Source organism: Temnothorax nylanderi, unplaced genomic scaffold (assembly GCF_030848795.1).
Source record: "Temnothorax nylanderi isolate EJ_2023f unplaced genomic scaffold, tnyl_v1.0 TNYL_tig0006_pilon, whole genome shotgun sequence".
Lineage (NCBI taxonomy): Eukaryota > Metazoa > Arthropoda > Insecta > Hymenoptera > Formicidae > Temnothorax > Temnothorax nylanderi.
In genome coordinates, this window is record NW_027249068.1 from 2,646,027 (window position 1) to 2,672,881 (window position 26,855).

Sequence of the window (26,855 nt, forward strand, 5' to 3'; positions counted from 1 at the left end):
GATAAGTAGCGCTCTTTTTATGAGCACCTTTATGAGAAAGAAATAAATAAACCGAAAAATTGCGGAGTAAAATAAAATGAAAATTATATTAAAATTGAAAATTCGATACTTCCTCAAAAGAAAACCGTTAATTAGTTAATTGCGTTACAGGCGGAAATCAACGTGAACTAGCACGAGCCAAGAATTTGAAAAAAACCTCAAAAAAGGCAGCGGCCGAACAAGACAGCAATAAAGGTCTTTCCTTGGAACAACGTAAAGCACGGTAAGCCCCCTCAGGACGTGTCTGTACCTTTTTCCCATTCGAGAGAATAGAAATAGATTTTTTATGGAGCAATCTTTCATCTTTTACAGCGACGCGGAACGAATGCGAGAGAAACAGCTTAAGAAACAGCAAGGTGAACCAGGGGATAAGTCGAATCAGGCAGCGAGATAATTCCACAGAGAAAGTGTGTAAATTTTTACGACAAGAAACGGCTATATCGCATCCAATGGCTATGCTAAAAAGATTCACGATTGTACGGAACACAGGGATCGATGCTTATACCGGGGACGGAGAAAGTAATCACCATGTTTTCGATGTTAGAGAATTTTTCCATTGTCGGCCGTATGCGGGTGTGTCGACCATATGACATGCCTCTGGACCTAGCCTCGATTATCTTGTTATTTACACGTTGCTCACAAAAACAGTTATAATCAGTGTGTACAAAAAACTTGACGTTACCTACACCTAAATTCAGTCAAAGAGAACACGCGTTTGACTGGTTTCTCTAGGTATAAGGATATTAAATAATACGATATAATTGTAGTACTAATTTCCAATTCTGTAAATTCAAACTTATTTAATATGTTGTGTAATTAAATGTGTAACAAGCGAACGATCGTTAGACACGCATGTGCCACTATCGTTCCCTCTCGCTTGTAATAAACTGTTCAAATTTTAACAATACACGCATAACTCTCAAATCTTTTCGTCCTGTCCTGAACGGTATATCGCTTTACTTGCATCACAATACGTCATAGAAATCGTTTAGTAACAGTTCGACATTCAACAGTTAATAATTCTACAATTAAATACAAATTATTAAACGGTGAAAGAGAAAATGGAGATTGTACAATTATTTCCCACATTTTTATTGCACTTTCCCAAAAAGAGTACACTTTCTTAACGTACTAATTTTAATCGCGATTTCATAATTTCGCTTTAATCACAAATATTCGTGGATATTAACATTGAATCGAATGAGAAATGGTGTACGATGTAATTCGATAAATGTCACAGCGGTGGAAGACCGAACCTTAATTGCTAATATGGGGGGAAAGAAAAGAAAAAAGAATGTACACTATACTAAATGACGAACGTATTGTCGAGCCTCTAAAGACCAAAACCCTCGTGAAACTAGCATTCTCTGCGATCTGCAAAAACTGCCGAAATTCAACTCTTTTATTCCGAGTGGCTATTATTTCGGATTTCCTAGGCTGTACTTTTTTTCGCGTACTATAAAACATCTATAAGCAGGAACGTTCCACTCGTCCTTTTTTTTTTCTTCGTTTGACTGCAAGTTTATAATATGCGAGGAACAGCGCGCTATATTGAGCATTTACTTAATTATAATAGTACCCTACTAATATGGGATAGTTGATTTGAAGAATTTACATGTAATACTTTAATATTACGTACATGACATTGGAAATCCATATAACGTAAAAAAATTGTCGATTCCGAATGTATTTCGGCTATTGAATAAAACTAATACGCACGCGCGCGTTGGCATAGATTATATTTTTATATAAAATAGAGACATGCGTGGATCTTTTGCCGATTTCTTTTCACTCACACAATTAACTTTACAATGTAGTCAATTTATTTCGCGTATTTTTATTAAATATACTTAATAAGATAATAATAATTTGTCCTTCCTTTTGTAAGTAAAAAATTTATATTAAAATATATGGTCCTGTATTTTAATTTATCTCTGTCAAATTCACAATTGAGTTGAAAAAATGCTCGATGCTTTTATTACAAATTCAATTATCTTCGGTATAAAGTTTAATTAACTTAACTCGCCATTACTTAAATTGAGTTTCGGCTGAGCCTTAGGATAGTGTCTCTAGTTCTCGTGATACCTTAATAATAATACAATTATCTAAAAATGGGCGGCAAAATGTTGCTTCTATTTCCTTCATCTTCCTGTTAAAATTGTTAAATGGTCAATGTTTTTACAAAGTTCTCCGTATGCACATGCAATTTTTATGCTAATATGTAATAATATTACAGTAAATGTTGTCTTATATGTCTATTTCGATGATGCAACGTTTCTTCTTGCATATGAACAAATGTAATATGCAATATTTTCGGGACAGTAGTTTCGAAAATTCTGAAGAAAGATTGTGTAAAATTACATTACGGAAAAATGCCTGATTGAGCTTATCTAGTTTATGTCTGTATGTGTGCGCGTGTATGTATGTACGTATGCGAGTAAGTGTGTGTGTGTGTGTGTGTGTGTGTGTGTGTGTGTGTGTGTGTGTGTGTGTGTGTGCGTGCGTGCGTGTGCGCGTGCGTGCGTGTGAGTGTGTGTTGCGCGACTTATCATTACAACACTATTTTGTAACAATAGCACCATATTCGTATTGTTCATAGGTAAATTATATATTATAGAGATATTGAACAAACTCACGCACACGTAGCATGCTGTTTATCCGTAATGTTTGAAAGAATTACATAAAATCGATTCTCTCTTATGCTAAAATATTATAAAATTGCAAAAAATCTCTTTCTTTCTAAATAAATTTAATAAATCTAATCCGATTATTTTCACATAATTAATTACACAAGTCTGCAAAATTTGACTTTTTTTCTATGGTCTTGGAAAAAGCGAATAGTTTTCTACAGTTTTTTGTGCGCTGAATCCAAATCCATAAGCAAAAGTGTTCTATCATGTCAGGTTTACGAGAAAAATAAGAGAAAAATAAAAAACCCCCTAAAAACGCGTTTTTGACCTTTTTTGAAGATTCATAGCTGAAGAATTAGATGTGCAAAAGACTTTTAAAAAGTCTTTCGTACATCGGGTTCGTCAGCTGCGAATTAACTCTATTTAACTCTATTATTTTTCTCGTGAACCTGACAGTTTTGGTTGCGGATTCGGATTTAGCGTTTTACAAAAAAACTATAAGAAACTACTTTTCTTTCCCAGACACAAAAATCATGCAGACTTGTGTTATTTAATTAAATTATTATAGAAAATCTTTTGTACTTCAGAATTATTTTCCGCTTAATACGCAATAGGGAGTGTTCAAAAATCTCCGTAATTACATATATATATGAAGATTCTGAAAATGTATTAAAATTTGCGTAAGCCAATTTAGCACAAGATTATAAAAGTTGCATTAAAAAAAAAACGTTAAGTCTTTTTGTACATAGTTTGTACACGTAATTAATTTAAACAAATAAAAATACATTTAAGCCAGACTCTTTGCGTTCGAGAAAATAATTAAGTATAGTGCCTTTAAACATTTTTAAACTTTATATATATATAAAGTTTTTCGAGAACATTTTTGTTATAGCTCATATAACGCAAAATATGTCTCAAGTGCATTTTCTGCTATTTACTAATTTCAAATATACATCTTGCAGCAAGCAAACTAGATCGAATCGTCGTTTATTAAAACGAACGATTAATTACATCATACTTGGAAACTCTGTAGCGAAAGTTTTGTCGTATGTAAATTTAACAAATCACTTACATACCTAATATCAATCTACACCTATAACAATATATTGCGTGCTAATACCTAAACGGGATGAGTCAAGAGTACGAAACGGGACATATATTTCTTTCGCTTTCCATTTATATATGGAATGTATGCATATTTGTGATGGATCGAGTGAACTTTAATTCGCTCGTTTTTAAGGATGTTTTTTTTTTAACTAACAAAAGGATCCTATTCCGTGTAATACTTATGCGAGTACCTCTCTGCAATTTTTCAATGTCTTTGATAAAGGAAAAATAATTATTGCAAATGAAATAACGCGATCTCGTCTTCAGATAATGTAATTGACTCATTTATAAATCCTATGTATCTGATTGTTATTTGGACGGCGGAAAACAAAGAGAGATACATAGATTGATTTTGATCTTTCACATTCGCGTATTCGATTGGCCGTTTTGGATTTAGTTTCTCGTGATTCCTATCATAAAACACGGACGAAGCACAAAGATAAAAATAAGTGGAATGAAGGAAGACAGATTCTTCAATAAAATTAACTAGTAGTTACTTGCCTTTATCACGCGGGTTACCTCGATGGACTCGGCGAAAAAAAAAAAAAAAAAAAAAAAATACATTCTCCACCGTGAGATGTTGTGGATCTCGAGTCTTTCGAGGAAACGACTAATCGGAGGAGCGAGAAACGAAGAGATTCTGGGGTTCTCGCATAGTTTGCAGACTTCACTTCGGGTCTAAAGATTCCTAAAGATTCAAAGAACATATCGTGCAGGTTTGGGCAACGCAATGCGAATGCAAATGCGACGAGTGCGACGGATGCGACTGCGGCGGTGGTGGAGGTGGCGGCGGGGGCGGCGGGGGTGGCGGTGGGGGCGGCATGTAAAGCCACCCCGTGCCCGTTGGCCAGACCGCGGACGACGATGCTGAGGATGTCGGAAGCAGCGAATTGGTACCGCCTCCGGCATTGACGTGCGACGTCGGTCCACTCTCTACTCACATCACCTTGAACAAGTCGATGGAAACATAGTAGTTCATTACGTTTCACAAATGTAGCTCCGCTGGCTGTAATATTACATCTAACAGGCGGTATAAGTGCACTTCATTATCCTAGGATCCTTCTTGTTCAATGGTTTTCGACTTCTGGTAGTTAAAATTTTTCATAAAAGTGGCTGAAACATACGTATACGTACGCAAACACGAGGAAAATTATAATTTGCAAGAATTTTTATCATAGTAATGAATAAATATTGCGACATTTGCAGCTCGCATTTCGCTATTTATACTTTATGCTGAATTAATATAACGTTACGTCATCAGATTGTATAGAGCGTTCCACACAAAAAACTTGTAACTTTATGCCTCCGAATATAAATTTCAGTATTAAGAAATTATGCGGTAAAAAGCATTTAATAATATTTAATTGATAATAATGGCAGTGTTTTAATAACATATATTGATAAGTAGAGGGCCACTCTTTAATAATAAATAATTTCATGCAAAATATTTTCTCGTTTCGCACAAGGTTTTAATATTTGTCTCGCGAATTGAAATCATAACTATAAAAAGCGAAAAGCTCTTAGTTTGCAAACGAGTCCACATGAAATAGTCCACATGAGGCAAAAAAATCTTAGCTCAATTATTCGGTCAATTTCTATTCGTAGCTACTCCGTATAATGTACAGCATACGGAGTAATGGTATCACGAATGATCGTAATTACGGGTAATAGCGTAAGATTTCAGGTAAAGTATGACGACTCGAATTACATTGAGATTAAGATGATTAAGATTTAATCGCGGTATTAATATCGACAGTTTGAATTTTTGTTCTACCTATACGCTACGTATGTGGACTTGATTTGTATTATAACGATATTACGATAATCTACGCCTCTATCGTTAATTGCGCCGGCAGACGCGATTTCGCGTTACCGATCGACGTAGGATAGGAATAAACTCACCTGTAATATCTGGCTCGCCTCAAAGGCCGTTCCTGGCAACAATATAACCGGACTACTGACGTGGCCGCTCTCGACGCATATCATGTTGGGAAATTCATCGTCGCCGAAGTCCGGGATGTCGCGCGCCTTTTCCTGCCAGGGATTCCAGACGACCGTGTCGGGAAAGTTGTACTTTTGCACGCGCATCTTCCTACCGGAAACGACATTCGTGATGATATGCTCCGGCTGCGTGTTCTGGTAGACCCGGTCGGTCCATTCGCACACCGTGACGACGTCGCGGCCTTCTTGGAAGATTTGGTTCTCCCTAGTCTGTGTGCGTGAATGAAACATAACTCGTGTGAGGCAGGATAATGCGTGTGGTTGCGATAATCACTTGCGCCCCGGACTCCGTGTTAACGGAGCATCGTACGTACACGCTACACACTGTTCCAGGCTGACTCTTTGATGACTCATCTTTAAATGTAATGATAGATCTTTTTGCGCAAGTTTTAAAGTCGACTCTCCACTGAGTTATTAATAATCAGCTAGTTACGATTAATTGAAAACAAGCGATTCTTCTCCGTGAGCCTTGCAGTGAAATTTTCAGTGAATAATCTCTCAATCGATTTACATTTACATTTACATTTACATTTCAATTGTCGGCTTATATATAATTTAGCAGAAAAGGCTTTCGCTACCTTGTCGAGGAACGTGCATCCGTGCAGTCCCGTGATTTGGCATCTCCTGACATCGGGTACCTTGAAATAAGTGTGTAGGAGCAGATTAAAGCTGAAAGTGTCTTCTCTGCTAGGGTTGTACACGCCGATATTGAAATGCAACTCCTTCTCACGCAGTATTAGCCTGTACGTTAGCCTGAACTGTGAGTTCCACAGCGATCGCGTGAAATCGTTGTCCATTATCGAGAATATTGCCTCGATGTCCCCGCTGGGCAATCGCTCCGGCGACTTCTCCACGTTCCAACGCATGATCCTGGCGAAGCCGTGGGGTGGCCCGAACGTCCACGATCCGAATTGTGCTGCGGGGATAACGTGCATCGTGTCGGACCGTGTAAATATCGCTGCTGTTTTAGATTTTTTAATTAGACTCGCAGTTAAATTTTCACACGACATTCGAATTGGCTCTCTTTATCAGCAATTTGGATTCGCACGCGTGCGAATTATGCCGTCGCGTTAAACTTTGCTCGAATTATTTCATTTTCTTTTCTATCCAGCCATAAAACACGCTTTGTTTGTTATACTTACGGAAGACGAACGGTATGCCGCCCCTGATCGCTTTCTTTCCGTCGAACACAGCTTGCTTACTGAAACACACCAAGATTCAGCCGTTGGAGACAGAGAAAAAAAATTGATGATACTTGTGTATTAATAGGAGTACTCGTTTATAAATTTTATTGCTCATTTGGACATTTTGATCGTAATTTACTATGTTGCACAGCCATTACATTTCCAATCTAGTATTTCTCATTATTTAACGAGACAAATATCCCATGGAAAATCAAAGAGAACATATTATTATTTTAAAAACGACGCGAGAATTTATTTGTTCGCGCGTTTTGTTTTTACGCCCGGATACATCGAAAAGCGTAGGTATTATTATTATTCCCTCCCTGTAACAAAAAAAAAAAAAAAATACGAAGACTCTGCGATATTGTCGATAACATCGAAAAATATGCGGACGAATATCCCTTCCTTCTGTTCCTCGCTGCTATTGCTCGTTGTTATTGTAAATTGCGCCCGTATCAGATGTCAGATTAATGAAACCGTCTGTAGGCGTGCATAGGTGATGCATAGTTGTAAATGTTTGTTGAGCGAGCTAACGATTTGTTACCGATAAACAGCAGAGGTCTAACAACAAAGCATCTAATAAAAAAAGGTCTATTTAACGCAACTTTCATTGAAATTTTGAATTTTGATAACAATTTCAGAGACATATTACGTTAAAAGTGGAAAAAAGCGACATTTTAAGGATCTATTTCGAATAAACAATTCACGTTTATTCCTCTTTTTGCGCTCTTTATATTCTTGCAGGCGCGGTTTGGACTACGAGAGCTCCATCGGGGAGTTCCTCGTTTAACTAATTTACGAGGACCGTGCAGAATTTTACGATCGCGTATTCTGTTGAGGATAGAGCGGGGTTACGTCGATGTATAAATAATAATACGAAATACTGCGAGGCTGTTTCATAAAATTTGACGACACAACAATCAAAATGCGTGTCGCGATTAATGTTGCAACGTGATTGCCGCAACGATATTCCGCCTCGTAGAACCCCGGAAATTGACAAAATAATGTTATATCAGTATAAGTTATCGCGTTTCGTTCATTCTCAGAGGTAGACGCTAATATACCTACGAATATACCGTGCTTTCGTCACTTTTGCCTGAAGTTCTCGGAAAAGGAGAGACAATATAGTCAGGTCGATAAACAATGTGCCGGACTATATACCTCACAAGCTAAATTTTTCTACAAGGGAAATAGTTTTATAGCTAACTGCATTGTTTAAGTCCTTTAAGTCAAAGTTGAAAGTGAATTTTCGAAGGTCGGCGGAACCAAATTACAGCCCTTGTAAAAGAAAAAAAAAGAAAAAGATCGATCTTCTATTCTTCGCCATTTTGTCCCATCGGGGTTTTCTGTAACAATCATTTCGTGGATGAATGAATAATTACGGTATCTTATTATATGACAGAGGCTAAATACTTAAAATACTCAATTTGTAGAGCTGACGAGAAAGAATCCCTGAGAATTCGTTTCACCGGGTTGGTTGCGACCGGAACTATATATATAAGGAACCGGAGAAAAATTCTCTTATTTAAGTAACAGATAATTAGGTTTTTTGCACAAGTTCCTAATTATCCTAACAGCCAACGTTCATAAAATACCACGATATTTCTTCTCGATATTCTGGCAATTTAAAAATATCTTCGCACAAGATATATGAGCCTCAATATATTCTGATTACCGATACCTGTTTCATAGCGCATTACTTAGGATTACGAGATCCGTTGAGATAAATGGTTGTCGAAATACTTGAGTAAAAAAATAAGTTGACGCATATTTTTTCAGAATGTCTAAATATTTGTACGATTCGTCGATTCTGAGACTATTTCGGGCAAGTCAGAAAACTCGTTGATCCCTTTCGTTAGCGAACTAGAATGCTCTCGGAACGGTTGATATCCTCGATCCTAAGGGGAGAGAGACGGAGATGTCGCGTTGGGTGAGCATCGCGGAGAGAGAAAAAGAGAAAGAGACGGAGAAGTATAAAGCCGGAGGGCGGATGCAGGATGACCATTAGTCAAGCCTGTCAGGGGCCGCGGAGATGTTCCTAAGAAGGAGCTTGAAGATACACTCGGGATCTAAGACTGCGAGGAGAATGCGCGAAATCGAAACGTATCGATACCTATTGTTAGACCGCGCTTCTTAAACTGTGAGAAGCCGCGTAATTTTCGATTGAAATGCTTGCGCGTCGCGTATCTAAGAAATTCGTATAAAACGAAAGTAGGTACAAAAATTGATATTAGTATCTTGAATGCGAACCACGATGAAGAGTTCCGATATGCGCTAAATTGCCCATCTGGCAATTGATAATTGATCAGGACAATTAGAGCCATCAAGTGAAAATGAATTCCACTTGACGTGGATCGATACCCGATTGTTCCGATATCGCCCTTCGCGCACCAATCAACCCTGACAGCCGATGATGAAGTTAATGACGAAATCTCGATTCCAGAAGCACGCGCGCTTTCGTCACCGGATGCCGCTATTCGTATTCTCTCACAGGCAGCGATACGGTGTAATCCATTTTCCTGGATGCGTAAACCGCGAAGAAGAAGGAGAAGGTAATCCCATCCGTTTGCACGACTCCGAGGCGAACGGAACATGGGAACAGAGATGGAGAGATGGAGAGATGGACAGATAGATGGATCGCGACAACCCGAGTGTCACAGCGAAAGGAGAAAGACACAGGGAAGGCGGGAGAGGGACAAAGCGAGGGAGAGAGAAAGAGGGGGAGGGAAGGGGGAGAGAATGAGAAAGAGAGACAGAGGGAACTTATGCCAGAGAGAGAGAGAGAGAGGACGAAGAGGGCAGGAAGGGAGGCAAGAAGGGAGGATGAATGCGAGAGTGGGAAGACCAAGGGGTGAGAGGAAGCGAGAGGGTAGAACGATGTACCACCACGAAGTACGACGACGCGGCGCGGCGGTAGGAACGCGGCTGACGCCGAGCAAAAACGATCGGCGCTGTCTGCCATGCTTTTTGCGGGCATCACAGTTTCCAACCTCTCTCTCTCCTCCTGGTCGTTTCTAGCTGCTGGTATCTCCCGTTGCCGCTCGCTACGCCCGGCACCCAATTCTCGACGCGGTTACGCCCGGCATTCGCGGGATATCGTCGCGCCGCGCGAGTATACAGGGTGCTCGGTAATTGGCGGTGCGCGATCGATGCGCGGGAAGATTTGTACAACTAACTTTTTTTCCCATGAGAGAGCGAGAGAGCGAGAGAGAGAGAGAGGGAGACCGCTGCCCCTCCGCCTCGGCTGTAATTAAAAATTGACAACTTGAACGTAATCTCGATGATGCTAGTTCAATCGACGATACCGGTGGCACCGGCCACCGAGAGAAGGATACCCTTTATAGCGCATCTCTTACAGCACGATAATCACCAGCGATGATCGAATGAACATAGCGATCATTTTCGCAACAGCGGACGCTCGCAGCTTCCGCACCTACGTTTGCGTATCGCGGCACAAACTCGCAATATATTATCCACGATATTTTCGATGACGCGAGAGGGAGATAAGTTACAGCGAATTAACTCTCGCGGCACGTATGCGCGCTTTTTACGGGCGCAACAATTTTCAATCGACTTCTTCTTACCGACTACAGCCACACGAAATTACGCTCGTCTGCCGACGTCGAGAGTGTCCTACTCGATATCCCGGAACGCGAGTCCCAAAGGATCTTTCCGCATTATCTCTCGCGCGCTCATTATCTCTGACCATAAGAAGAGTGCGAGGAGGATTGGACGACGATTCCGACGTTTCTCGCGTTACACGGTGAACGGCTCGAGAGTTCGTGGCACAGGAGGAATATTAATGAGCGGGCAAGTGAAAAATTACCCTTCGGCTTTAATGAGTCGTTAGCAAGTCAGAGATGCTAAACAGCCGGCGAATCATCGATACGCGTTGAAACAGGATAAAACGAAAGAAACGAATATGGAAGGTGAACTCCCGTGAAAAATTTCCCCGCGATTTTGATGAATGTCCCGTAGTGGAACTCTCAAGAAACCAGAAATATTACGCATGTGGAGAATATGAGCACAATCTATCCTCCGCGTCAGATTTCGTTGTAACGAGCACTTTGATTTACACCACTGTCGTTCCGATCGAATTCATTTATGTTTGTGATATTGCACTACGATATTTAACTTGGCGCTACAAATAACGCGCGCGCCTGTGATGTCTAGTCATATAATAAAAACAAGATTTAATACCGGTAAGTTTTGAGAAAACAAGCAACAAGCATTCGTTTGCGAGTATCAGTGGCGTCTTAATTATCTTCTCCCCGTTATCGTTGACTATTTTGTAAAAATTATCCGCATTTTATTCGCTCGCAGTTAGATCAATCGATTCTTCCTCGCGCGAAACAGGCAACGATACGCTTGCGTTCGTACATGTGAAAACTAATTATCGGTACGGCAGAGCGATATCCACAGCGTCATGAATCGACAGGATTATAAATAAGGTGTGACTGTGCGCTTTTGCAGCCGAAGACAATTACACGGCGACGCGGCGCGGCGCTTCTTGCGGTGAAGCTACTATATCTGCAATAGAAGCTGCTGCATCTCCTCTTTCTCTCCAGAACTGGAACGAATTCGCCGGAATTGTATGGACTTGCGTCGTCGTCACGTGTATCTATACAATATTGTGCAACCACATGACTACTACAAACTTAATAAAATTATTCGTAATCGTGCATATACGCGAGCTGGATGCATCTTTATTGAAAAAAATGCAAGGTCCTTTTTTTTGTTCTTCGTGTGCAACGACAAATTTTTCGTGGAAAAAATGCGCGCGGATCGCGTAAATTTAATTATGCAAAATATCGTAATTATTAATGCTGGCAACTTCCACGTTGGCATTAGAAAGTGATTACGGTCGAAGAGCGGAGATGGATTTCTCTGAATTATCAAGTGCCAATTAACTCCTCTGAGACATCCGGTCTCTTCAGCGTAACGTCTTCGTATAGAATTTCAGAATCGGCTGGAACTAATTTCAAATTATTTCAAATTAACCTTACAATACATTAATACATTAATACATATGGTTTTTTTAACGTAATTGTTTATGTGGGGTATATTTTACACCTTAACATTGTATCTCAATTTTTATTGTTCTCTTTAATGATTTACAATTAAATAAAGGTTGATAATATTCTATATATCTTTCAGATAAAGATAAGTACAAAAGTTTTTCTTTAATTACGAAATAATTTGTGCAGCATTCAATTGGTAATAAAGTTTTAATCTGTGAATTTAGTAGATTTCTAAGGCTGGGGTGTAAAATACACCCCACACAAGTAACACAGAGTTAATATACCATCATTAACAGTTGAAAGTTCTTTGATGAGTTTTGCGGGCGATTTGTGGCACTTCACCTCGACGCCCTCGAAAGGAGCCCCTCCCAGTCTTGCAGTCGCAAAGATGCCGCAAAATGCGAGAAGCGGATGCCACGCATTATAAGTGCATTAAGTGCTGGAGAAGCAGCGGCTCGGCCATCTGCTACGGTTGCGATTTACGATCAGTGAAATTCTGACGAGAATTCGTCTCAGGGCCGCGACCGAGAATTATTGCGAAAAACTGGGCCCCTTTCGACTGGAGTTCCTATCGGGATAATGCCAATCGTACCTTCGTGTCGTGTGGTGCACGAAAAACGCGATGGGGCACCACAATTACACATTGTTTCGAGTTATTTCCCTCATTGCAGTAAGTTCGGTACAAACATTTAATTATATACCTAATGAAAAAAGATAAGTTCGATCAAATGTTCGTGAAACAAATTCAAGATAGTCTAGAAATGTGGAAACGAAAATCTGTCAGTATTCGAAATAACGCTGTCAGTTATTCGCGTAATTTAGAATTTCTATTAAAAAAGTCACGAATTTCCGTGGTAACAGATATCTACATTCAATCGAAAAATCGTTCGTCCAATTCGCTCGCTACACATTGTTTAAAATTCTATCGTGCAATCTCGTTCTAAATATCGAATATCCCGAACGATGGAAACGTTTGGATATTGCGCGTCGAATGCAAGCGCAAATAAAATCGCGCAAGTGCAAGGCCAAAGCGCCGAATGCTGACAGAAGTGAAAGTGCGTAACCGAGTCATCCGAGTCCGAGTCCACGAGCGCGAGTTCCCTGGCCATTTCTATATGAACGTAATAACGAACGTGTTCTTGGTACGCTGGTCTATGGACTTGAACGACGAGGAAGAAAAAAGGAGAAGCCAAAGGAGGGCGTATATAATCTCGGAACACTTATCTTCTCGTTATCTGGGGCACCGAGTATTCGTGGCAGTGATTTCCCGACACCGTGGTCTCACGATGATGATTATTATCGATGATGCACAAAACTCGAAACTGCGTTCACTTAGCGCGAGGGGACAGGAGGAAGGGGGCGAAGGAGCCTCCTCCTCGAAGTAAGCAGATGAAAATGAAGCCGTGACCCGTCGTAAATAAACCCGAGCCGCATCCGTTTTTCTTGTCGGACGATATATATTACGTCCTCTCGCTTGTTGGCAATATCAGGGACGCCGATATCTCGAGACTTTTCTTTATCTTCCGAATTACGCCAGCTCCTTGCAGAGTGCTGACGCAATCCGGAAATTAATCTCGCACGCTTTCGTACACCGCGGGGTGAGCGCCCGTGCGGGTATTTAGCCATGCACCGAGCTCGAGTGAGGACACCCGGTACGTGTCGAAGTTATCCGCTTCGAGCTCCGCCGAAGCCAGCGGTTTTTGCGTTTTCCCCGGATCCCGGCAGGAGCAGCAGCACCACCGGCAACAGCAGCGGCAGCGGCAGCAGCTCAGCAGCACCAGCAGCACCAGCAGGGCGAGGCTCTGCAAGGTTCACAGACTCCTCTCTACCCGCGACCAACCCCCGCGTCGCGTCTCCCCGTGCCCGTCCACCACCACCGTGAAACTTTGTTTAACTAAGGCCGGCAAGAAGCAAACCTATTTATACTAGGTCGGACGCATTCGCGGTGCAGGGCCACGGGCGTTGCTGCTCTTGTCGGGGAGAAGTTGCTTCTAGCCGGAGCGGTCACGGGAACCTAACGGACGCTGATAAACGAGGAAATATGCCCGGCAAAAAAGCCGTCGCGTAATTTTCCGTCGCACCGTGCGCACGTTAAATCGCCGACCGGTACGCCGCGAGTTCGGACGATCCGGAAGCTTAAAATCAGACGAAACAAATTCGTTTTCTCGAGTGCCTCGACTAGCTTCTTCGCGAGCTTCATTACACAACGGGAGCCCTTTAACCTTTTGCTACACGGTCCTTGGATCCTATCACAAATGCATCTATTAAAGCTCCTAAGTATTGATTGTTATTGATATGACATAGAGTTGGAGAATTGGTCTTTCTTGATATTACTTTTCGTTCTCTTGAATCAAGAACACTAAGCTATGAAGGATGAAGATGAAAACAAGATCCGCCAAAAGCCGAATTGCCATCGTAATATCTCTTGGCGTCGCGATCGTAAATCCGAGGTGGATGTCATAAATGGATACTTCGGCTGTTAGATATAGCGAGTTGGAGAAAATCTTGATGGAATATAAAGCAAGATCTACTCGTCTATATGTATATAAACGATCAATAGATGTACCAATATTTCATTTTCTATACTGCAATATATAATAGTATATTTGTTAAATTATATTTACGCATATGTAATCAATTAAAATCAAATTCGGGTCTTTGTGAATAATTCAAACTTGATTTCATGACATTTGGATGTTCTAACAAGCCTGACTTTTATTCAACAAGATACGTAATAAAGATTAAAGCCGGGAAGATAATTTCCAACCCATTGACACGAAATACAACGTCGTTTCTACTGATTCCACGATGGTAGTAACGTCGTTATCAAAACTTAAACATGGTAGTCGAGGATTATTGTCGCGTTTATTGCCGAGCCGCGATAACGAGCTGATTTGGTAGTTTCTCGCAAGCAGCACGCCGGTGGATAAGTCAGCATAAGTGAACGAGTGGGCCGCGGTTGAGCGAATTCTTCGGTGGTGATGCCGTCACCGTTGCTTCTGCAGACGGGATTTTAAATCTCATCGCACAACCGCCGACCGTACATCTGAGTTTCGCTCAATGACTGTTAATTGGGCGGCTTTTACGTAAAGGAAATTGAACGACAGCTTTCGATCTTTCGAAACAATTGTCTCGACTGTAATAATGGCGAACGTAGCGAACTTTCGGTAATTCTGGAGGATTTCGGTGTTACGGGTATCGCAAATAATGCAAATAATGCGATACGTTTTTACGCATCACGCGATATAAGCTGATAAAAGATCAATAATCGTTGCGAACCGTAGCGAATTTTATGTTTTATGAACTTTATGTAAATAAGAGCCCGGATCCGATGTCCTGCATTTATTTGGTGATAAACGCGAAGCGTGGATACGAGTCTCGCGATCCTCACAAGCGGTAAATGTAACATCGACGAACGAATTCCTCCGCGTCCGCGAGGAAGATTTGAGCGTAGTACTTCACTTTGCGTCCTGCAAAACACGCAATTATTTTACGGCTTAAGCCGCGCGTTCCGCCTTGAGCGAGTTCTTGTCCGCGTTTGCTCGCGCGGAGCTTTTTCGCCGTCGAGTTCGCTGGTTTGCGCGCACTCCGGTTCCGTTTGCATTCTCTCGGGATAACTTGCAATTAGCATAAAAAGCTTCGCTCTCTTCGCATTAGGCGCAACTGTGTCATTCGCGGCGCGGCGCGGCGCGGCGGCCCGTTAAAAAGATCGACGCGCGTCGCGGCCGTTCGCTCGCGAAAAAGGAAAGGGTTTTTTCCACCGACTTGCACGAGATCGCGTACGAGTGATGAAGACCTTGAATCGCTGTTCACTATTCATTAGGTATGTAGAAGTCTCAGTTTTATAACGCAATTTCCTGCACTATCACTACCACTACCATTAGCACAAATTGCGCGATTACCTTGCAATAAATCTGATCTAGATTCATAATTTATGGTACCGATTAACTAAATATAATAACAACATACGAGACATGATTAATGCAGCAGAAACAGGTAAGGTTTGCAGTTTTTTTCAAAGTACGGAATTGTAAAGAAAAAAATATCTTATACTTTGTATTTATTGTATATAAAATGTTGGAATGACTCGATTTACTATTCGCTTGCGTGATAACACATCAAATGAAAGATTAATGAAATCAATGATTTATAAAGATCTTCTCAATGTAAAGTCTCCGAAAGGAACTTGCGATGCCAAGAATTCATGACACGTAACATTTATAGGAATGAAGAATACGAGAGAATAAACGCAAAAGAAAATAATGTAATAAAATACAATAAAATATAGAAATAATAAAATATGAAATCGCCTATCTACGATACGAATACCTATCAAAGGTAGAATAAAATAATTCAGTGGAAGTATCTCATATTGAGCATTTGTGCATTTGTAAAGTTAAGGATCCATGAAACGAATAATTCGTAAAGAAGAGTCTACAGATTCGAGGTTAATCGTGGAAGAAAAATTTTATTTGTAGAGCGAAGAACTACTCGCGCTGGATACGAGGCAACAATTGAAAAGAAAAGGTCGAAGTAGATCTTCCACTCGTTTTCGTATGTTTGTCGAGGGGATGAATTCGATATCGGAGTGGGGCGATTTGTATTCGGATTACTTTCCCGAAGGGAATTCCCCTTATGTCCCTCGTAAGATAAAATTCCCTCAAGGTGTATCTTACGATTGAGTCGACGTACGTTCATCAGACTTGTAACGTGGATTAAAGACGGTCGATTAAAGATCAGAGATAAGACAGTAAAGTTTCAATCTTTAAAACACGCGCGTCTCTATCTCCTTGTCGCGCGAAACTCGAAACCGTTTCATCGGAGATACTCAACAGCCGCCGACTTGTTACTTTTTTCCCCACGTTTTCGACATCTCTCGTCGCGTTCGAGGGCGAAATTTCAACGAGTCTCCGCGGCGCGCGGAACGAAAAACAGCGAGCGCGTCTGCTCGCTCGAACTTCTTTCCACCCGGTATAAAGGCAGCGATGGGTTACAGGCTGGGCCGTAGACTAATGATCCCGCTGGCTGCGGTTTTTGCCAGCATTCTACAGCATTCCCATTCAACTGGATTCCGCTCCGGAGCCACCGCGCGCATTATTTTCCGTCCGTCGCGGAGCGCGGTGCCGCGCCGCGCCGCGCCGCGTCGCTCGCGGGTTCAAGATCGGGTGTAGTGTCGTCCCCGGTGCACAGTGCATCTCGACCGCTGCGCGCTGGCATCAGCCGCGCCATGGACCGATTCTTAATTCGCGCGAATTCGCCCCGGATGGATGATGATTACGCGTCTCGCTCTTCCGATCCCGAGCTGAACGGCACAATTTCGCGACTCGCGAATTCTCAATTTTTAATGTAAGAATGCGCGTATTTTATCACAACCGCTTATATCGCAAAAAAGTTTTGATTTAATCTGTCACGTGCGTTTTATCAGAAGTTTAATTTAAACCTCACTAATAATATGTGACTGCAAAGAACAATTTGTCAGGCGATGAGAATTTTCTAATTATCAGCCATCGCAAAACTTATCTACCGCTTATCAGCACTATGTCGACCTGTTCACGTAATAAACCATAAATCTTTCTACGTCAAAGTTCTCCGGAGATAGTGACTATCAGCGCCTAATCAATTGCATTTTTCCCCACATCCAGCGAGCAATGTCGCTTTTGCGAGATCGTTTTTATAGACCGGAAATGCATTCTCTCGTCGTACAATCATAAATAATCGAGTCGATGGCAGTCATGCGAGGTCCGTCTCGCGGGTTTGTCACCCCGATGAACTTCACCGAAAGCGCGTCGCCGTATCGGCCTATGTTTTATGTCAAAATGACGCTTTTTATACGTCAGATAAACGCGCGTAGCTATACGTTATCTCCCTCGTAAACGTGCTCGCCACTAGCTGGATGGTCAAAGTTTCGGTTATACTTCGCGGCAATAACGCGATCTGCGTTTACGGATGCTGCAAATAAAATCGTAGATCCTGTATCACTGAACATTTATAATGTCCGTTATTTTTAAGATGATATAAAAAGACAAATCAAATATTAAACAAACACGTTCTTAAAAAGGATTACTATTTCTACCACTACATTGAAAATAACACGAAAAACCCACGATTTGAATAGAGATCACAATTCGGGTTCTACAAATACTCTAAATAGAGACAGGCGAAAATAATCGCGACGTAGGTATCGATTGTCTCGTCTCAACCGTGGCCAATGGTCAAGCTCGTAAAGCTCAACGCGCTACCGAAGCAGGTTTTTACGATTAGTTTTCCTCGTCGATGAACGTAACGTAACACAGCAATCCCCCGAATGATGATTATCACACGAATTAAGTGCGCAAACACGGCCGTTGCTGAGGCACTTGCACGAGAATGTTTGTCATCGGTTATCGTCGCGGCTTCGCTTCTTCGACCGTTTAGTCGTATTTCCTCGTGCAAATCTACGCTCCGAATACCGGCAAAAAGTCGAGACGACGGCTGGTGCGGTGTCATTAACGCTCTCTTTCTCTCAAATCTCTCTTCTTCGTTTATCCGCTCTGCTCTTTCCACGATCTATCGTTTATTGTGCTTTTTCCATATTTCTCTTCATCGCGGTTTTGTTTCCGCGAGATCTTCACGTAACAACGCGAAATATAGTTGTTTGTTCGTCGCTTCCGTTGGAGTAAACTAGTGCGCGGTTAATTTCATTCTTCATAAAAGGACCAGAAATATTAGATGTTAAAGTATTGAGAATATACCAAATGTTGTTGATAAACGACGAACGGTTTGTTTGATCATTAGATTAACGGTACTTTAATGCGCCTTTTATCGATTTGGTATTCGTGGTATCGTTATATTTAAAGCTTGAGATTATACGAAATAAAATGTCCGAAGCGAGCTCGCACAGACAGACTTTGTTTTGAGAATACGATGCTAAACTATAGCGTATGCAAAGTAACGCGTGGAATCGTAATGTTTCCATGGTCCGAAGAAAGAATCCCCTAAGTGCCTTTGCATTACCACTAGAAACAGACGTTCTCGCCATATGCCCAGCAACAAACCAATCCCGGACGACAAAGACGTATGTGGTGTCAAATGCACGCGAGTACGGGACGTTTCTAACGTGCGACTGGACCGTTTGACGTTCTCCTTGCTCCTCGTAAGAAGCCCGGCCCGTTCGCTCTTGAAAGAAGGGCGTAATGGCTCGGAATATTTCCCGGTGGGATCTCGATCGTATTTTCAATTAAAAATTATTTAGTTCAACGGTTCAAGATTTTACGATTGGAGTTTCGATGGTTCTGATACAATTAACAGATTCGAATATCAGAGCCCTTATATATCTGAAAGTTTATCCGCGCGTGCAGATTATCGCTCATCACGCGAGACTGCACACGTTCGAGCGATTTCAAGAATTGGAGAACGTGCGATTCTCGGGCCCGAATTATATTCCCGTGACACGGTGCGTATAGGGAACATGAAGCGATCGCGCGCGAGACGAGCTTCACCAATTCCACGGTTCGAACGAAACCTCTAATCCGAAAGTAGAGTTGAAATTTCATGGTTGAGTCCTGCCGGCAGCCATTAACGGACGCTTTCCTTTTCCATGTTCCTTTCTTTCTCTTCCTCTCTCGCTCTTTCTCGCGAGAATGTGCGCGAAGCATGTGTATATACGTGACCGTGGCGCGTCTTTAGGCGTGGTGACTGGTGAGGATAGACGAGGGACCCTTAATCATCGTCCCATCCCTTCGTCAAGATGAATCGTGCATTTGTATACCCGCACCCCTTTCGCTCACCCGTAGCCTGTCTTTGTCGTTTTCCTTGATTCGCTCGAGCTATTTGTCTCTGTCCTGCTTCCCTTTCTCTCTCACTCTTCCTCCCCTCGGGGGTCATTCCCGACCGTCATGGGTAGTCTTTGTCTGTTCTCGAACGAAGTAAATAACAGTTAGGTCGCCTTGCTTGTCTTATGTTAGAGTCGAAAGGGGTTGCGTGTAGCTCGCACTAATATGCCTACAATTCTCAGTACAATCACGCCGGACGAACCCTTTCGTGTTTAGTCTATTGCAACAATCCGCCCGTATCTTCTACCAGCTACCTATAAGATTTACAATCTTACGCACATTCCAGAGTCTAGTCCTCGTACCAAAGTGAGCAACTGAGCGACCGATGTATCCAGATTTTTACATATTTCGTATTTTAATTATTATGTGTTATCCTACATCTTGATATATAAAAGTTATCTATTCCTATCGTTATTTTGCCGTGAGCGCCGTACCGGTGAACCGCAGTTTTGCCTGATTATTTTATCGCGCTAATGGAATTCCAGCTGTAACGCGTCGTCGCTGTAACGCGCCGCTTCGTCCCCGATTCTTCATTTCCGTTTTTGGGCCCCGTCGCCGTCGTGGACGCAGATGTTCGACGAGGGCACGTCCACATCCGCGGTCGGATCGTAAGAACTGAGAGATCGACATGCTGCACGTGGTCCTCTCATGTTACCGATGGTGCGCGGGCACAATCGGTCAGCTTCAGAACGGCTGCATTCAATTTCGTCTCACGATTTGATCATCAATGCGTTTAGTAATTTATATAGACAAGATGCATTTTTTTATATTTATTATATTACACTCAAGGTATACATTTTAATGACGGTTTCTTTTAATCTGCATTCTTTGTAAAATTCTTTGTAAAATTTGTAAAATTTGATGGTAATAAATAATCAAACGTTTCAAGTTAAAATCTCATTAAGGTTTAATATAAAATTCGCTACAGATTTTACTACTTGTTATAACTCCGTAAGTAACCGTTAAATGTGTTAAACGTTAATATATCCGACATTATTAATTGAAATTAATAGCCGCCGTTTCTCCTGGAGACAGACACGCAGTATCTGTCATTAAAATATATGCCTCGTATGTCGGTGCATCGCGATCAGTATCATGACCGGACATACCGACGTAACTTTTATAGTCGTTTCAAGGGAAATTGGAGTAAATTACGAGCGTGTTTGCCGAGCGTCTTGCGCCGTGTACGTGTATCCTTGCATATGTGTGTTACTCGCAACTGTTAAAATTCCTTAACTCTCCCGGAGTGGCTACGTTCTGAGTTCTGACAGCAATCGAACGATGACTCGCGATTATATCCGCAAACCGAATTATATATCGATAAGTAGCACGAGAAGTAATAATTGCGGTTTATGTATTATTCTTTAAAAAAAATGTATAATCGAGTTCGCGCTTTCTTTCACACAAGTATCTTTTGCGAAGACGAAATCGCGAGGTTTGTTTCGTTTGGTGAAAGTACAATCGGTACATGCCGATCGACAAGGTGCGCTTAAATGTTGATTTTTCATGACGTTCCACGCTGTCATCATGCATCGTTCCGATAGCCGCGGGTCTATCGCAAAACCCAGTCTCGACAGCGGCTTTACAGTCGGAAGGACCGATGACTGGCAAGCGACGAGGGGCCCTGAACCCCGTGTATAAGGTATGTACTGGTCCAGAGAGCGCCCTTGCCTTCGCTCTCCGTCAGTTTTTTCATCGTCTGCTCTCGGGCTGCCGCTTTTAAAGCGATCGTCACGGGCACCGCGCTTTTACGCGGTTCTTTCTCGGCAGGTGTGCGCGCGCGCGCGCGCGCGCCTTCTCTCTCGTTGTCTCTTCCTTCTCATGCTACGCGTTGCATTGTCGCGAAAGAACAATAATACTCGAGAGAGAAAGAGACATATCCCCTCCAAGAAGATTGCAAAAATTGGAAAAATATATAGAAACAGATTTGCGCGATATTTCCCTCGGTGTAAGTGAATTTTCAAAAGTTCCATGCACAAAGTGAAGTACCTACCCATCAAAGGGAGATTATGTTTGCGTATGCCGAAGGAAATTGAGAGGAAAAACATTTGTTGAAAGCCGTTTGTGCCTTGTGGAGGCATTCGATGCATTGCTATATCGCGTTTGTAACGCAGAGAGTTATGTAGCCTGATGTTCATCTGTGATGAAAAACAATCATCTTTCCCAGTGACGAATCATAAAACGACGCGCGAGAAAAAGCTGAATTAATAAGTCGATGTTAATACTTCGGTGTAAACGAACTGTGCAAATATACATGCATATTTAACAGGATCGCGAATATATAATTAAAAATTGAATTAAAAAATTAAAAGATAACTCGTGGAAAACGTGACCGAGCAGACCCTCTGTTTGCTCTCTGTTTGCAGTCTGATTGGAATTGCGTATCATTTCGGTACGTTTCGCGCCGCGGACGAGAGCGAGAGCCTTGAATCGGTCACGTATACGGCGGTGAAGTGAGTCTGTTTTTGTGAGTCACCGCGAACGAAACAAATTTTGACATTGATCTGTATTCGTAAATATTATAATTCCTTACTTGCTTTATTCCTATCATAGCGATTGTTAACCGTTGCGACAGTCCAGGTTGAAATCGAGCGCATATCGTTCTCGCGGATGACCATACTTTAATCGTTTCATTCTTGTACTCGACGGTGATCTGTCTTTTTTCTCATCCGACTAGAAGCAATTTGTTGGGCAATCTGTGCGCATATGGTACACACGAGCAGACTTTGTTCTCACCTAGAAGAACTCTCAATCTCGAAGAGTAATCTGTGGCTAACGTAGCATAATGGCCATAATGCAGGCCAATAGATCGCAACGTTATAAGCCGCGCATTGGAGATTTTTAATTACACTTTTCATATGTTTTTAAATTCAAAACTCTCAATTCTTCTTGATCAATTGGCATAAAGATTTCTCGATACGTTAGAATCGTTAGATAATTCGTAATGATGTTGGAAAACCCTTCGACCTGACTTTTCGAATTGAAATTTAAATATTTATCTTAAACCCTCAAATATTGAACGTGTAACCTTCGCTGTCTTGCCGATAAAACACTAAAGTAACATTTAAAATTACGAAACGTTGGAAAATTTATTAAATTTTTGCCAGTTTTACGTCGCTTCGTAACTCTCTATGATCCTAACTGTCCGATCGGTTTGATTTTCCTGCGACAGATCACTCCCGTAAATGTTCTTTCGATATTATAATTTTGCATCGTAATGCGCGATCAAGCTAAACGCATTCTATCTCATCTAAGATGCGTAACCTCGCGCGCAACCTTACGACTTACGTCAACGTTTAACGTTCAACGATTCTACACCGCATTTTACGACCTATACAGGATGATTCACGAAAAATCTGTATCTTTCTGGAGCTCTTTTCGTAATTCAAATTGATATATTAAGCGTTGACGCGAGCAAATTTTGAATGCTTCTCATAATCAGATTTAGAGTACATAACATTTAATTATTCATTAAGTTTAGTATTTTTTCTTCCGTATACTTCCGTATGTCTACTAACCGCAAGATTTTAACCACGTGTCGGATCTTGAGCATATTATCCAAATTTTATTTTTCTCTTTAAGACATTAGATAAATTAAGATTCTAAAGAAACACAACAAAACGTCCCTGATCGAGCAAATATAAAAAGTACGAAAGTTAAATTAAAAAGGCAATAATATTAATTGGAGTCGCGTTACTTTTCGAGAGGAAATTAACGCGGACATAAGGAGGACATTCGCGGGGGCTCCGATTTGTCTATCAAAGCGTCGTCATGCGATTACTCATGCGGAATCTTATACGCACGTACTTACCTAACGAACAGCTGTTCCTGGTTATTCACCCGCCAGGACACCACGGTGGCTCCTGCAAAATGGAAAATTATGATCAGAATATCGATCGGAGGGATCGCGCGGAGGGTGCACGCTGACGATGACACGTGAGGAGGCACCCAGTGGACGTAACGCATCCACGCATCGTCGCCGGCTGCCGCCGTCGGCCGTCGGCCGTCGGCCGTCGGCCGTCGGCCGTCATCGTCGTCCCTAAATCGCGCCAACAGAAACAGACCGCGAGAGCCCCGAGAGCGGAGATGCACACTCGCACAAAACACGCGCGCACGTAGCCACGTACCAGCGTACCCGTACTATACCCGTACGTAGAGCTTCGTCGATCGCGCGTCAGGACGCGGCAGCGACCGACGCGATAAATCCGCGACGCGCGAAAAGCTCGCGGGAACGTTTCGGAGCTTTCAGTCATCTCGCCGCGGTTCTCGGTTCTCGCGTTCCTTCACAGAATTCGCACGCGGCTGCACACACACACACACACAGACGCAGAGCACCCTCATATACATACACACACGCACGCACGCATTCACACACACACACACACACATACGCGCGCACACACACCGTGTAAATTGATGGTGCAGGTGGTGTTGTTGCCCCTGTCGAGCACGACAACGCTGGTAGCCGCTGCCATGTTTGAGTCGCGAATGCGCTGCCGGCCGGTCGCTCGACGCGACCAACCTTTGTCCGACGCCCTCGAGCTCGCCCCACTCGTCCCCAGTCCCCACGTCCCCACCCGCGCGCGCGCGCGCGCCATGCAACGTCGTCGTCCTGCGCTGCGCGGGCTGCGCGCGACGCTTCGCGGCCGTCGAGTCAACCCGGAGTAACCGGAGTAACTGGATCGACGAATGGTAGTCTCAAATCCGTACCGTCAGCCGAATTCCAAATAATATAGGTATATTCGATATTCGAAATAACCGTGTATCTCGAAGATGGTTGATAATGGAGTATTCTAAATATACGAACGAGCATGAAGCTGGTTGATAATTTGGAGTGATCACAATTAACTGACAAGTAATGCCCTCTACTTGTCGAAAGTAAACCGAACGCGCAATAATATTCTTCTATATCATACTAAATAGTCTCGAATATATAGCGATAGTTACGGGGAAAGCTTCGAGTGTTTGCATGATTGATTTCACGTTTATTTTTAGGCGCGAGTTTTCGGAGTTAAATTATTTCAGAGTAACGACTAATTTACAAACTCGTTATTAATCGAGCAATAGTCGAGTATGTTGAGTACTCATTTAAAAGTATATTTGACAAATTTCACGGCAAGCTGACGAGACTCGAACTCGAAGACTCGAAGGCAGTAGCTCGCTTACCGCGAGTGCTCCTGCAGAATCAGCATTCAGCGGCAAATCGAATTCCGGCGCGCGCGCGACGCGACGCGGCGCCATGACAGGCAAGTGGAAACGGCAACGGCGCGAGGGCCGCGAAGCGGCTGGCGGAGGCGGAGACGTGGCATCGCCGCGTTGGCCGCGGCGGCGGCGCAGGGCGAAGCAGTGGGACGAACTGGTTGACAGACAGCCTCGCGTTCTTCCGCTACGGTGATGTGTCGTCGTTCACCGCTGTGCAACCGTGCCGTCGCGCCGTGCCGTGCCAGCTCGCCGATTAATACGGAGTACGGTCGCGCGTCAGCGGCGGCGGCGGCGACGACGACGACGACGACGACGACGACCGGCGTCGACGACGACGACGACGGTGGCGCGTGCCGCGATTAATAAACGGGCAGTGTGTGGTGCTGTGGGGGAAGGGACGATGACGGCCGGGGGGATAATTTGGGTGGCGACTTGAGGGCAGAAATGTTGAAATTCGGCAGCAAGAGCGACGTGACGGTGGTGCATCGCGCCACTATTCGACTGTTCGACGACAACGAAATTATCTACTGTGACTTTCAGGTGAGAGCGCTACGCGTACACCGCTCGGCGCCGCGGCGCCGCTCCGATCCGATCCGATCCGCTCCGCTCCGCTCCGTTCTGCTTCTTCTCTCGCTACCCCTGTGCGGTTTCCTTTCTTTCTTTCTTTCTTTCCCTCTCATTCGCGGGCGCGCTGTCATTCACGAGTATCGGGTATCGAACTGCATCGAACTGAACAAGATCCGAGAGCTGTTTATCATTTAAATCCTTGATACTTGGATTTTTACCCTTCCAGCGTCCAAGTACTCGCTAAGATTTCGGTACTTGGTCCTTGCCGGAACAAGAACAGGAACGAGGGTGAAAAGATCCTAACGCGATTGTCGCAACGCGCGCGATTTCGCCGTGCAATTGCGATTCTGGAAAATTTGAAAAACTGTCCCACTTCTCACGCATTCTTCCTCAATTACATATTCCTCAATCAATTTGCAGTTTTCTTAGCGAAAATTTCAAGGGAGATCATCATTTATTGCTATTTCGAATCTTTAGCGCCATATATTTTTATGATTGAGATTTGTATTAGAATTGTATCTAAAAATAGCTGAAAGCTTTCTTTTTCAATTCGTCGTAGCTAAAAAATTACCGATGCCTCGATATTTTTTCGAAGGGACATTCAAACTGATTGAAGAGAATGTGTCGTTAAAAATAACGTGCGAAAAGCGGGATACGCTTTCAAATATACAATTTGACATAATGTAACAATAAATACGCAATTGGTTATAATTTCTATCTAAAATTACTCCTGCAAATGTGCTCTTTCTTGTTTAAGTTTGTTGAGTGATATATTGAATAAAGCGATGTTTTTCTCCAATGTTTTTCCATGGCTAGCAAATGATAATGTTTTTGGCATGGCGGGTGCTTGGTACATTAATGAAATTTCGATGAATTTAATAGATTATTATACAACCCCGATAGTATCTTATCATATGTTTCATTAAATTATAGTACTGAATTAATGTCGCTTAAAATGACGGCATTAAGGACATATTTGAATGTATCGTATTTTATTTGATATAAGAGAAAAAGAGCAAAAAAGAGGGAGTGGAAATATGACAAGTACGTATTTCTTCTTTTCCGACACGATGATGTCACGATGATTACCGCATCGTTCGGAAATTCGAAGCGACATTACGATAGACTCACAATCAGATTTATTTCTTGAAGATTTATGAAACGCGCGAGAGAAAATAAAAAACGCAACAAACATCATCTTTATTGAGATATATTCTTCAAGTACGAGCATTCTGATATTTTCTTTCATACGGCGCGAACTTTGTTGTTATGACTTGCATTATCTCACCTCTG

At 42.5% G+C, this 26,855-nt stretch overlaps 2 protein-coding genes across 4 annotated transcripts in view; one reads left to right on the plus strand and one right to left on the minus strand.

The window, feature by feature from the left end:
* Positions 1–1,115: 1,115 nt before the first annotated feature.
* On the minus strand, positions 1,116–24,350 carry LOC139779440 (uncharacterized). Of its 2 annotated transcripts, none has more exons than XM_071717806.1 (6): positions 24,199–24,348; positions 23,605–23,656; positions 6,920–6,978; positions 6,356–6,693; positions 5,679–5,987; positions 1,116–4,722 (listed from the first exon to the last, which is right to left on the minus strand). In XM_071717806.1, exons 1-6 carry the CDS (start codon positions 24,266–24,268, stop codon positions 4,714–4,716), a joined length of 837 nt encoding a protein of 278 aa, XP_071573907.1. In that variant the 5' UTR covers positions 24,269–24,348; the 3' UTR covers positions 1,116–4,713. The 2 variants fall into 2 exon arrangements, with proteins under 2 accessions (XP_071573907.1, XP_071573896.1); XM_071717795.1 differs by lacking the exon at positions 1,116–4,722 and adding an exon at positions 4,733–4,889 and having other exon boundaries at positions 24,199–24,350.
* Positions 24,351–25,074: 724 nt separating this feature from the next.
* Positions 25,075–26,855, plus strand: part of Frmd5 (FERM domain containing) — a 31,342-nt gene continuing 29,561 nt past the window's right edge. The window contains exon 1 of one of the 2 annotated variants that reach the window (XM_071717775.1): positions 25,075–25,535. In XM_071717775.1, the coding sequence (XP_071573876.1) occupies positions 25,440–25,535 (96 nt within the window). In that variant the 5' untranslated portion in view covers positions 25,075–25,439. The remainder of the gene's footprint in view (positions 25,536–26,855) is intronic. The other variant, XM_071717783.1, reaches the window with a different exon arrangement.

What these genes read in the sequence shown, in the direction of transcription:
- LOC139779440 (XM_071717795.1), bottom strand. Translation starts at nt 24,268, where the DNA reads ATGGCAGCGGCTACCAGCGTTGTCGTGCTCGACAGGGGCAACAACACC. An exon ending in CTGCACCATCAATTTACACG is followed by an intron (nt 23,657 to 24,198) that starts GTGTGTGTGCGC and finishes TCCATTTTGCAG; the next exon opens with GAGCCACCGTGGTGTCCTGG. An exon ending in CAGGAACAGCTGTTCGTTAG is followed by an intron (nt 6,979 to 23,604) that starts GTAAGTACGTGC and finishes GGTGTGTTTCAG; the next exon opens with TAAGCAAGCTGTGTTCGACG.